At 42.0% G+C, this 13,741-nt stretch overlaps 1 protein-coding gene across 2 annotated transcripts in view; it reads left to right on the top strand.

Annotated features, from left to right (window-relative positions):
- Positions 1-13,741, top strand: part of MTHFD1L (methylenetetrahydrofolate dehydrogenase (NADP+ dependent) 1 like) — a 167,009-nt gene that overhangs the window by 32,650 nt on the left and 120,618 nt on the right. For both annotated transcript variants that reach the window (XR_005650379.1, XM_039851354.1), the window contains exons 11-13: positions 1,968-2,141; positions 9,256-9,392; positions 10,879-10,925. Coding sequence is in view for 1 of the 2 variants with exons in the window: in XM_039851354.1 (XP_039707288.1) it covers positions 1,968-2,141; positions 9,256-9,392; positions 10,879-10,925 (358 nt within the window). In the remaining variant the exon portion in view is untranslated. The remainder of the gene's footprint in view (positions 1-1,967; positions 2,142-9,255; positions 9,393-10,878; positions 10,926-13,741) is intronic.

The following is a 13,741-nucleotide window of genomic DNA, read 5'->3' as shown; positions in this document are numbered from 1 at the left end:
GCCCCGCCCCCTTCATCCAGGGCAGGCATAACGCCAGAGCTTCCCCAGGTGATCTCATCGCAGGTGTTGGGAGGCAGAGTGTCAGTAATAGAACTTCCAATAATTGACTTAAGTTTTTACTTGATAAACCAGTTGTATTTTGGAATTGAGCTCTGTTTCCTTGAGCACTGTGGTTTGCTTATACCCACCAGGCTGGTGTAACTCTCCAGTCTCTGCTTTCATCTCTGAAATAGACTAAACATCTTAGTCATCCCCTGTGTTCATTAATACATAAATTTCAAGGAATGTTGTTTTTTGTAATATCCCTGAATTTCTATAATCTATTTTAGAAAATACTTTTCAAGTTACTTATGTTGTTATAGGACCTTAATTTTTTTTTAATGAGTCAATTCTACTTACAGAGATCTAAAAAAATTGAGATGGACTTCCCCAAATGGCATACCACAACCTTTGTATAAATCAAAATGAATTCTACTTCGAGAATAAAAGGGCTTTATTTGCTTAACCAAATTTGACTTCCAGAACCACTGAGGAAAGAAAGGCAGGGCTGAGTCGTTTATAAATCACTCAACAAATCAAAATGCTGTCACTGTCACTCTAGCTAGTGAAGAGAAAACCTTGGAGATTTTCTAAGACTGGGCTCTTGGATTTAGGAGATTGCGTCGGGAGAGAAACAGAAAAAAAGAATAGGCAGGAAAGTAAAAGGAAGTAGGAGCATGGACAGCGAAGGGGACAGGGGAGGAGAACTGGTCAGGAAAATGCAGGCCGACCTGGGGAAGGGACATCCTGGCCGGAGGCACAGAGCTCGGCCCGCATCCGTCCCAAGGTGCCTCCACCACCACTCCAAGCTGTCTAGTTCCCGTCAAAGAAGTCTGGATTGGAGGTGGCTTTACCGTCATCGCCTGCATCAAGGTTGGACCCCGACAGGGTCAGGGAGGAGACTATAGGGCAGCACGGGGGCTGAGAGTAGATTGTCAACATTAGCAACAGAAAAAAAGCAGAGCAGGGAATGATCTGCCGCCAGGGGGGAGGGTCCCTGCAGGGACTGCTGTGCCCCCAACAAAGGGGTCCAGGGCCAGCCAAGAGACCGACTGCTGTCTTCTCAGATGTCAGCCCTTAAAACCAAGTCTCCGATTCCTGCTCTCTCATGTTCTGGCTTATGCCTGCCAGGTTTTACTCACAAACAGATGGTCAGGCAGATAGGTGGCCTGAACCCCCAATAAAAAAAAATGACTGAGCTCGAGCCCCAAAAGGCTCTCCTGAGAAGTTCAGCACGTGCTGATCTTCATAGCACTCCTGGAAGGTGAGCAGCAGTGTTCTCATCTTGCCAGATGAGAACATCGAGCAGTTCAAGATTTGCCCAGTGATGTTCCTGAGCTAAACTTCTTGTGCCGGAAGTCGAGCTTCAGGCGTTAGGTCCATTACAGTTATGTAATTAATAAAATGTTTTGAAATACAATTTGGACTTGCCATAGGAAAGAGAGGGAAAGAATGGACACAGATAAAACAAAATAGCATCTCCACATTTTTGAGTAGCCAAGAGATACGTGTGGCTAGTTCACTAAGGGTGCATTATGCAATAACCCATCTATTTGTGGTTAACGAATACAGCCACGACCCGTAGAAAGCATCGCGCTCTATAATGGATTTCTACTTACGGGAGGCCTTTGGGCACGCTGTAATATACAGCCCTCTCTCCTATGACATAGGTGTTATCCTTGTACCTGGGCAGAATTCTAGGATCTTTGTGAATTTTTAAGAGTTGCTTCTCTAAAGCGATGTGCCGTTTTCTCATGCACGTTAATTGTTAGCAGTCGTGCTTAATACTGCTTGGAAGCAAGGACCGTGCAGCCGGTGCGTTGATTTCATTGCTGGCGTGGCGCATGGCGGCTTTTTGCTCCAGCAGCGACCACCTCAGCTGAGAAGACTCTTGCCTCTTATGTGTTCCTCGCCCCCACCCCCTCCAGTGATATCGAGATTTCAAGAGCACAGACTCCGAAAGCTGTGGATGTCCTTGCCAAGGAGATAGGATTGCTTGCAGATGAAATCGAAATCTATGGCAAAAGCAAAGCTAAAGTACGTTTGTCCCTGCTGGAAAGGTTAAAGGATCAGGCAGATGGAAAATACGTCTTAGTTGCTGGGTAAGACTTTTTTAAAATCTGTTTTACTTAGAAGACATGTTTATCAAACTCTCTTCCCTATGTCTGTCTGTCATCACGCCCCTCGAATACATCCTGTTCTCAAATTTGATGCTATCTTATCCAATTTACTTGGCATTCCTTCATTTGACTTGGGGCAAGTTGAGGTAAGTTTTTCTTTTCAGAACAAAACAAATTAGTCTCCACAAAGTATAAAGCGTAATGAGTCACTGATCCAGGACTTTATTTTTTGTTTCTCATATTGTGTTTTGATCATCCTTGCACTACCTTGGTTTGTTCAATTTTGTTTTTCAGGATAAAAACTAAAATAACAATTGAAAGTAAAATATTTTGAACTGAGCAGGGTTTGTGTGTGTGTGTGTGTGTATGTGTGTGTGTGTGTGTGTTTTCTACTTAGAAATAACATTTTAATGGAAAACATATAGATAATTCCATGAAACTTTGGTTTTCTTATTCATGTCTTTAAAATTTCTTATTAATGTATTTGAAAGATAATTTCAGAATTGATGTTGGGCCATTTCCATTTGAGTTTTTTAAAAGATAAATGCATGCCGTTTATGAAAAAGAGTATCTGCTTTAATTTTCCCTCTTTTTAAAAAAGAAACACATTCACTAGCTGAAAAAAAAAAAGGATAGAAAATAAGAGATTTCAGATATTTATTCAGCGTGACCCGAGGGAACATTGAGAGACTATATAAATTTCTTTGTTGTTTTGAAATTTCATTGCATGGACTTGATAATGACATATAGGCCAACGCTTGAGGCACAAAATCCTCTTAACAGGCAGAGACATTTCTTATAACTGAACTTAATTTGTAGTTAATTTTCCTTTTACATATTTAATTGTTAATATAAGTGCTTTCTTTCTTTCTCTGATTAGAAAAATCATACATACTCATTATAAAAATATTCCAAAAATACAGAAAGTATAAACAAAAGAGTAAAACATCCCAAATCTAGCACCCAGAGGAAACAGCTGTTAACATTTGAGACCATCTTGTCACAGATGCCGTCCTTCATAAGTGAGATCATTGACACTGCTATTCTGTCAGCGACTTGATTATTCAACAGTGTGTCATGTACCTGGCTCCATGTGAATTAAGACAGAGCCATGTTATTATTTTTCGTGATTACGTACCATTTCACTGTTTACATCCAAGATTCTTCAAGTGCTGGGAGAGGGAGTCCCAGGTGGAGTGAGTGGTAGAAATGCCTGGGATGAGGGTGTATTTCATTTGCCATGTCTTCCCAGCACCGAGAAGCACGCCATGGCCCAGCCAGCGATAGTCCGGCATGCTTCTAATGCTTCAGGTCTACTGAGGCAGAAAAACGATTTGAAAACATCATGGGATGTCCCATAATTCATTTAATCAGTTCTTTATGGATGGGCACTTAACTTGTTTTCTCATGGTTAGCCATTATAAACGGTGCTAAAATTAACAACCTTAGGCATGACTCTTTGTGCATTTGCCCAATGTTTCCTTAGGAAAAAATTCTAGGGGAGAATTCAGTGTTTTAAAACTACAAATAAAGATAAAACTACAAAAAAAGCAAGATATCATGTATAACATCACCTCTTTAATGGTACCATCATTTCTTCATATCTCCTCTCTCTTCCCCTTCCCCCTTCCCACCCCCTCCTCCTCTTTCTGCAGCTCCTTCTGTTACTGTTTTATGAGAGGAGTAGACAGCCAGGGTCTTTGAGAGTCGCTGTGGTTTAAAGGAATTCGTACCTTATTGAAGCACCTCAGTTAACTATGGCTTCAACCTTCTCCTTCACGCTTCCCCGCTCACTTAGAGTTGGACACCCAACCCCAGTGAGGTCCGTTCCAAACTAGGACTTCCCCCACACACCCAACCCTAATGGCCTATAACTGAGCTGCAGTGAGAGATGTCGGTCCCACCTGCAGGCACCCTCTGGGACAGTCTTTGAAAGTGGCCAGCTGGCTGAGGGGAAAATCGAGCAGTAATTTTTCATGTGGGATGGCTGTGACTTAACTCCGTTTTGGAAATAAGAGTTTCTCAATATTGGAAATAAAAACACAAATCTAGACATTGCCCCAGCCCTTAGCTGGGAACACAGAATTGATGCTTCTAAAGCAAAATCTCCACTCATATTGTTATCAAGTTCCTAACTTGGAGTCATACTGTCAAAGCCTGGCCTCCGGCCACATGCTAAAGAGTGACCGCCAGCATGGCTAACCACAATTGCAGCCACACGGGGGCCTGTTCCCAGGAGAACACTGCTCTGCACTGCCTCTTCGTGGCATTTGTATGTGCATTCGAGCTGAGGAAGCTAGGCTGCCGTGTTGTAGATAGAAATGAAAATTAAACCTGAATTCTCAAGTGTAGATGTAACCCCAAGAGATCGGTTATTTTTCTGAAATTGTGGTATAAGTTCCTTTACAGAGACCTCTGAAGGAACAAAAATTAAATTGTGTTCCTTTCAACCACATTGAAGGGAAAAGAGCCATAAGGGTAGAGTTTTGAGATGGATATACATCTGTAGCAGAGTTTAAAGGTTTCTAGAAAATATATACCACACTGTATTCTATGAGGGAAGAAGAAACTTTCCCACCAAATAATATTTAATTGCACAAACTACCTTTGTTATCTAATCTTTAAATAGCTGGCTGCTTGAGATTAGTTTAAAACACAAGATGATCATTTTATTTATAATCTAAAATGAAAAGTTCATTTAAAATTTTTTAAAAATCACCTTCATGTTTTTACTTTTGGTTAAGTCAGTTTTGGAAAAATGACATCATCAAACCATTATACACACTGTTGCAACTTTTTTAGAACTATAAATGATCCCCCCATTATTGGAGAATCTTTTTCTGGAAGTTTTTTATTCTGGAAATAATATTGTGTAATTGTATGAAAATTTAACATAAAGCAAGGTAAATAGAAGGAGAAAACTAAATATCTCATTACTTGAAAGTGTTAAAAATTTTTATATTTCCTCCCAGGGTTTTTATCTATGCATTCATCCTTTTTAAGTTGAGATCGTGCCATAAATACCGCTTTGTATCCTGCCTTTTCGTGTAAATACTGTAACATGAGTCTTTTTCCATGCTTTAGAATTCAAATACCCAAGTAATTTTTCAATAAACCTAAATAACAATATATTTGTTATTGAACATTTGAATTTATGTATAAATGTGATTTAAATTTATAAACAGTGGGATGAATACATAAAACAATGGGATTAAAATTTTTTTCTACTATTAATAACCCAAATGCAGAACAGATTAATTCATTTTAAAAAGCTATTCTTCAAACTTTAGGGTTTCTCATTCTGTCAGAATCATCTGTATTTCATCAGCTACACATCGCATGGTATTTACACCTACACATCACTTTATTTGCTTTGCCTGACAAAATGAAAAGTATTGGGAATCGTTCAGGGAAATATGCCAAAAGAATCTTAGGGGCTCTTGAGTTTTACATATTTTCCCAGTTACACTAATGAAAAGGAATTTGAGAACTTGACTTGGAGTGCAGCTGTAGGGCATTGAGTGTGTTGTAGGATCGGTCTCCATTGGCCTTTTACTGATTTCTGTGCAGAAATTTCTAGAACTTTTCTCAATTGCTTGGACAGAGCAGTTAAAAGAGAAGCCCAAATCGATCTGTGAAGAGACTGAATTTCACATTAAAGAAAAATTGAAATTATTCAAGTCACTTTATTTTTTCTTTCTGGAGCGTGCCAAATACTCAATTTGATTTTTTCTTTTTTTCTTTCTTTTTAGTGTTTCAACCAATTATTTTGGTCGATGTAAAAATAACCTTTAGTGACTTTTCTAAGATCATACTTTTCTTCTTTGGGTAACTATTTAAAGATCTGTGAGTTTTTCTTTTATTTTTACCACTTGCAGACTAGAACAAAGGTATTTAGAAGAAACCACGACTGTGATAGGACCTTCGAACTGTTTACTATAGTTGTGTGCGATGGGACACAACCAAACGGACTAGGCAGTCCATTGTTAGAAAATAAAAGGCATTTAAAAAATCTTCCAAGTCATGAAGATGCCTGGAATGGGTGACATACATATTCACATGCTGTTTGAGCATATAGTTTTGGAGTTCATGGTTAGATCCGTGGCTAATGGCAACAGTGCTGTTTAACAAGATTCTAGATTTTGAGAACAGTTCAAGTTTGCCCACTTATTGCGACATAAGCAATCTTTTTGATCTTTGAGTAAATGGTGAACTTCTTTCAGATCATGTCCAAATCGGCACAGAGCACTTCCATAAATTTGTACTGTAGTTGACTATAAATATTTGTCTCAGAAAAGGCGTCATTCCTTTGTCAACCACTTTGTGCTCATCTGTGCCCTGGATAGGTGACAGGACTTCAAGGAGAATAGGCATAGTCCTTCACCTCAGCAAGCTCGTGGCCTAGTAAGCGAGACATACCATGTTGGAAGCTTATAGCAAGCCCTCTGAAAAGTTATAACCACACAATAAATGCTGTGGAATATTAGAGGGAACAGATCGATCAGCCAGGAGAAGTAGAGGAAACTAGTGAACAAAAATCAGTTCTGTCTCCATGAACTATCATCTCTTATAGAAAAAGAAATTAGATTAATACGGTGCTTGTCTTGTAAGTCAACTTGACAATTCGGAATCTGATGCTAAGGATATTGGGATAACAAGCCACATTTTGATACCAGATGCAGAAATAAGGTGAAATCAGTTTTTATTGTAGCTCTCTTTATTGCTCCCAATAAATACTTCCTACTTTCTGATTTTCCTGACTTGTAATAGTTGGCAGAAAGCTGAGCGGTCCTGTGTTTCTAATTAAGACTTGGATGGTTAGCCGAAGTTTCGAGGAGGTCATCTCTGGGCGTGTCTGCTCTTGGCTGTCTCCAGCAGCTATGTTAGCATATGCTTGGGAATGAAAATTGAATCTTTCGTGTGCACAGTTTAAGTAAACTACCTATTCTTTTGCAAACAGTAAGTGCTCAGTGTGGTCCTTAAACCACCCTGTGTTCGATACTACGTTTTCTTCACTGGCTGTTTGAAAATTGTGATGCCTGTGGGTTTTTTAACGTCTTTTTATTCATGTTGTATCTAAAAAGCAGAAAGTTCTCAACGCATAAACATCTTCACGTAGCTTTGAGTCTTCTCATTGACCGGGTTTCGCATGGCTGGAGGAGTTTGCGGGTGACTTTTTCGGGCAGTGTTCAGGCTGGCTCACCAGCTCCCTACCAGTAGCCTCCTTGTTGCTAAATCTGGTGACCACTTCTCGGTCCTCACCAGGCTTCAGACCCCTTCAGACTCTGGACACTTCCTTGGTTTTTTTTTCAAGAGTCCCTGTCACACCCCTGCCCCCTCCTCTCTTACTTTTTACTGCTCTTGCTCAGTTTCCTTTATGCTCTCTCTTCCGACTATTCCTTAAGATAAAACATGAACAGTTTTGTCTCTACCTTTTTTCTCATTCTGTTCACTCTCACTGACTGCTCTTGCTTTACACTGTTAATTATAGTTAAGAAGTTCTATCCACAGAAATAACCTAGTGAGGTCAGGTGACTAGCCCGGGTTTGATTTCCAGTTCTATTAATCATGTGACCGTGGGCAAGTTACTTAAATTCTTTGTGCCTCAGTTTCCTCACTTTTAAAATGAGGATTAAAAATAATTAACCCAACTATAACAGAGCCTAGCATGTTAACTGCCCGGAGTCCATCCTCAGTTTTGTCAGACGAATGTTTATTCAGTTGTCTGAGTTTCGATGTTGCTTCCTCCAGGAAGCCTTCTCTGGAGTTCCAGATCTAGTTGGAGCCTCATTCCATGGGCTCTTATAACACAGTCTCACTGCCCTACGTCCCCTGTCTTCGTGTTTATCACATTCACTAGAACTGCTGATTTCTCTGTCCATACCTCTCATTAGTTGGAAGCTTTATGAGAGCAGCGATGGAATCCATCGTGGTTATCATTGTGTCCCCAGGGTCTAGTAGCCTGGCACGTGTTAGTACTTAATACGTAGTTGCTAAACGAATGATCGATTGTATTGCCGTGGTGGTCGGAGGTAGTTGAGGATGACGCATCTAAGGGCAGTCATTCTTTGTGGTCACATCAGTAGATTTTGCAGGTCAGAAAACTATCATCGGTTTTGTTGTGGTTGAGTATCGTAGACAACCTGACTCACGCCAGCTCATAGAAGACCGTATTGTAAGCCCAAATGGCAGTTTTTAAACATAGTACATTGTTAGTGTATGCTAAGGAACAGTTTTATGGGACCCTACTTGGGAATGTAATATCCACCTATGCCCTCACGTAATACTGTGATGTTCTGTGTGAACGTGTGATGTTTGGTTTTATGGGGGGTTGTGGTCAGCAGTAAGCTCCTCAGAGCACAAGTGATTGCCTTAGTCTTTCCAAATAGTTGAGAGGCTGTTGTATGGGAAAGGATAAGGCTTAGTGTGTCTGACTCCAAGAGATAAGAAGCTAAAGGAATGCAGACATCTCCCCTTTAGAGCAAAGAATGTTCTACTGTCTGGAAATGAATGGGCCACCCTGGAGGTAATGAGCTCCCATCACTGCTTCAGTTCAAGCATGGTGGGGACAGCCCTGGGCACTGACATCTAGAAAGAGATGGATGGGTGGGGACATTAGGATCCCTTCTGTCCCAGGAGTTGGGCCATGCCTCACTTACTCATGGAGCATCGAGTTAGGCCCTGTGCCCACATCACGTCCCCGAGAAATGGCCCTGGATGAGCGAATGCCAAATTACCCATCAGCAAGAAATGACATCAGCTTAATTATCGAAGCCATTTTGATGAATGATTCTATGCGATTTCTTAAAGGTAATAATGTTATTAGCGCCAATACCTAATAATTTTTCTCTCTTCTTTGGGGGGCAGCGGGGAGAATCTCTTGGCGAAGGTGTGTGTGTATCTTGACTTTAGATTAAGCATGGCCTGGGTGCGTGGTAGACCGTAATGGTTCAAGAAAATTGAATTATGAAGTGGATTTTGGAATGGTACGTTCTCTCCTAATATCCTCTGATTTGGTTCTCGTACCTTAAGTTTACCTGGCATAGGTTGTCTCGGAAATAATATTAAATTCACTTTTTTTCCCCTCTCAAATCAGGATCACACCCACCCCACTTGGAGAAGGGAAGAGCACAGTTACGATTGGCCTCGTCCAGGCCCTGACCGCACACCTGAACGTCAACTCCTTTGCCTGTCTGAGGCAGCCTTCTCAAGGGCCCACTTTCGGAGTTAAAGGTACTTTATTTAACAATAAGTGTAATTTCAGAGCAAAATTGTGGAGGGAGAAAGGTTTAAAAAGAGCATCATCAACAGATGTAGCATTAAAAGCTGTCAGAGGAGCTAGTGTGTTTTGTCCCTATGTGCACTTGCCCACACAGACACCCAGTAACGTGGGGGTCACCCCGAGCTGGTTCTCTGCAGAGAGAACTGCATGGGGTTTTGGTGGAGCCCCCCACCCCCCACCCTTCCCGAAACCAGTTTCCTTGGTTTCCCTGAACAGTGGCCAGGCTCTTGCTCAGGAGTGTAACCTTGAGCAGAAAGAAGCTTTCGGTTTCATCAGAACCTTTGCCAAGCGATTTTGAGACTCTTGCCATTTTTATTTGCGTTTTATCACCCCATCCATGGTGAAGGGTCTTTCCACCCAGTTAGAGACCCTCGGTAGGCCCTCCCAGGTCTCGGCTGGTTCGGAGTTGCAGTGTGAGGCCTGCAGAGCTCCGGAGCTGACCAGCATGGACAGATAGACGTGATGGAACTCCCCTCTGGCTGCGGTTGGGCTCATGTCTGGCACCGACACGTTCACTGCTCTTTCTTCACTGATTTATCATGAAAACATTCTCCAGCGCACTTCATAATAGCATTTATTGCTGCAATTACTGTTTGTTCTTGGCACTTTGTGGGTTTTAGCGGTATTATATTTATATTACTGTTATAAATATTAATAACTCCTAACTCATTAAATACTGATAAGTCATAGAATGTCACGCATTGTGTAGTGGAATGAACACTAGGCTTGGAGCAAGAAAGTCGAGGTTTTATTCATGGCCGTCTCCTACTGCTGTGTGACCTTTAGCCAATGACAACCTCTCTGAGTTGTATCTGAAAAAGTGTAAAAAGGCTTACAGTACGAGGCTTACCAGGTTATTTTGAGGACAAAATGAGATAACATAGAAAAAACAGGGAAAACTATAAATGATATGGACATGGAAGGTATCATTATTGTTTAAAAAAAAAAAGTCTTTTTAATGTAATAACTTTACTATGTTGAAGAATAAGCAGCATGACAAATCTTATATATTATTATCTAAAATAAATTGAAGTTCATAATGTGTTAGTCTGAGTTTATCAGGTGGGTTTTTTTTAACAAAGTTTTTTGATACTTCAGTGCACATGCAATTAGATGAAGCATAGCCACATAGACCTAATAATAAATTAACAAAATAATCTCATGTTTGCTGTAGCAACATTGCTATATTATTTTTACCCTTTTTTTAAACAAGGAAACCGAAGTCCTTACATTGCAGAGTTGGACATAGCGTGATTTTTTTTTTTTTTCCCCTTCTGTGCTGCTTTGATAGACAGTTAATGTTTCTCACTGCCTGTGATTTCGTCTTGAGGGTGCGTGCATCCCTGTTGGTTTTGGGCAGCCATGTCCCTAGGGCTCTGTCCATTTTTGTGGCTGTACTTGGCGACTCATTCCAGCGGTGTCTGCTCTGTTATTTAGGAGGAGCTGCGGGTGGCGGATATGCCCAGGTCATTCCCATGGAGGAGGTAAGATCTCAAAGGGACACGTGTCGTGTGTCACTGTTTTTCCTTCCTGGCATCTTTTTTTCCTGTACTTCCATAAACACAGGCCTACAGTCCTTTACCCTCAACCCCCAAGTCTTGAAAGGCTCTGAAAACCGAAAATTATATGACCCATTTGGTGGCAAAACCTGACATTTACCGTTATGAACTATGTGTGGACTTTGTGCCACTTGATGTAAATGTTCTTATATTTTGCTGCAGAAATATTGTTTTTGATGAATGGAGGCTGACCTAGACCCTACTTGAGGTGTTTTATAAATAAATTGTATGTACATTACGCTACCTTTCTAAATTCCAAACAGTTCTGAATCCCAAAACCTACTTGGCCTGAAGGCGTTCTGGAAAAGAGGACACAGACCTATATCTCCATCGCTCACCTGTTATCCTGCCCAATTCAGGAAGTTGGACTCTTCCCTTCTGTAAACTGAGACTCCAAAATCAAATAGTTCCAAAGAAAAATGAACAGAAAGGGCCAGTGGTATCAGTTCTTATTTCTCCAAGAACCCCTCTGCACCCCAATAACCACTCCCTCGTCCCCTATGTCTAATCAGCGACCAGGTCTCATCGGTTCTACGCTCTGCATTGACCTCTTAGTTCAGGCCCTGAGAAATCTCCCTGAACTCCAGGTCTGAGCAGCTTGCTTTTCTGTCCAGCATGTTTGAGTGGTTACTCCATCAGCATGCATCCAGCACCGCGTGCATCCAGCACCGGTCCTCGCGGGCCCCCGCTTCTGCCGACTCTGCCTCGCTGTGTCAGGTCCCCACTGTGCAGCCCTCCCCCTCGCCGCTCTGTCACACTCCTTGCAGACTTCTGCCCTGTTATCTCTTGATTCTGGAATGCCCTTCGCTTCCTTTTCCGCCCTCGCCATCTTTGTACCCGTCTGGGTTGTGTTCCTCCCCCAGTGACCCCCTCATACTCTGTGTCCGTCTCCATCTGGTCCGGCAGCTGTGGTGAGTTAGAGGCTCCAGCACTTAGCAGAGCGCCTGGCACACAGTTGGTGCTCGCTAAGAGATATTTGTTGGCTTTGTTGAACAAGTAGGAGAGATGTTTACCATGGAGACTCGAGTGTCAGGGAAGCCGAAGGAAAATGCGGATAATGTTCAGTTATTGGGGGAGGGTGAGAAAGAATAGTCAATAGGCATTGCTGAGAAAAACAGCCCCAAGCCTCACATCTAGAGGGAGGTGAGTAATATTCCCGAGCTCAGAAGACACAGGGCCCGAAGGCCAGACTGGGGATGGAGGACAAGGAGCATGCCTGGGGGAATGGCTCAGGATTTAGCTAGCAAATATTGAAAAGGCATCAGTGTCCTGCTGACATATGTCCTCAGCTGCGTGGCTCAGAGTTGGCTCAAACTTAAGGCATGAAGTAGCTGGCCCAACACAATCAGGCACCTCCCGTGTCGACTTCATCTCTCTGTCCCCACCTGTGCACAATGCCCGACACCCAGTAGGTACTCGTTGGCTGAGAGCATGAGCAGACAGCGCGCACTAGAAGAAACATAATAAATAGTCATGGGAAAATGTTAGAATAAATTCCAAATGGATTGAAAAACTGAAAGTGAAAATACTAAGACTTGAAGGGTGAGAAAGAGCCAGGCTCATGAAGAATGCGGGAAAGCATTCCGGGCGGCGGGAATGGCTTGTGGGGAGGCCCTGAGGCAGGAGAGGGTGCGGTCTGTTAGAGAAGGAGGAGACACTCCTGTGTGCCAGGGGCCAACGGGAAGTGCAGGCAGATGAGGTAGAGAAATGGGCAGGGGCCACCTCTTTCAAGCAATCCAAGTTCATAGCCAAGAGGCTGGATATGATCAGAGGTATCTTGGTCAGCCATTGAAGGGATCTTTGCATCAATAACATGGTGCAAATTGGGGTTTTATAAAAATCACCCTGATTTCTGTGCGGAGAATGATTGTCAGGAGCCCAGGGTGGACGCTGGGGGTCTAGTAAGGAGCATGGGCAAGTAGCCCAGGAGAAAAATGGCGGTGGCTTGGCCCAGGATGGTGACATTGAGGATGGAAAAAAGGATGACATTGATCTAAGACAGGTTTGCGGATGTTCGCAGAATTAGATGTGGAGGAGAGCAAAGTGGAGGATTCACGGGTGACATCCGGGATGCTGGGTTGAGCAACCCTATAGAATCACGTATTGAAATGGAGGACTTGGGGGAGTAAGGGCGTGATGGGCAGAGGGCCGGAACTGGTGGCGGAGGGGAGAGTGGCTCCTAGAATAGTCCCGCCTGGGGCCAGTGGACACCAGTGGTCAGATAGCTGGAAAGGAAAACGTGTGTCCCAGTTCTAAAATGGGCAAAGGGTTCAACAGAAACATCAGAAAAGAAATATTAACTAATGAGTGAATGTTTATCTTCAGTAATTAAATTAATCTACATTAAAACCACTCTCAGTTATCGTTTTTCTTGTCAAATTGACAGAGTTGGATTTTTTTTAAATAGCAATAATACCAAGTTTTGGCATTACACTTTTTCGAAATAGACTTTCTGTACACTTACAGAGCTGGGACATGTATTTTGGTAATACTTTTCTGGAGGGAAGTTAGAAATATGTATCAAGTGCCTTAAAAATACTCATACCCGTTAGACCAAATAAATCCATTTTTAGTTTATCCTAAGGAAAAATTGGCTGTATATGCAAAGATTTAATTTTAAAACTGTTTATCTTCACAGTTTGTAGCAATAACGAATTGCAGGAAAACACATAAATGTCCTAACAGGATTTCAGATTAACTGTATTTTGAAGACTAATGATGTAAAAATGCGAGTTAACATT

The sequence above is a fragment of the Pteropus medius genome, unplaced genomic scaffold, assembly GCF_902729225.1.
Source record: "Pteropus medius unplaced genomic scaffold, Ma_sr-lr_union100, whole genome shotgun sequence".
NCBI classification, from domain to species: Eukaryota; Metazoa; Chordata; class Mammalia; order Chiroptera; family Pteropodidae; genus Pteropus; species Pteropus medius.
Note: the sequence above shows the minus strand (reverse complement) of the source record. Positions and strands in the feature narration are given on the sequence as shown.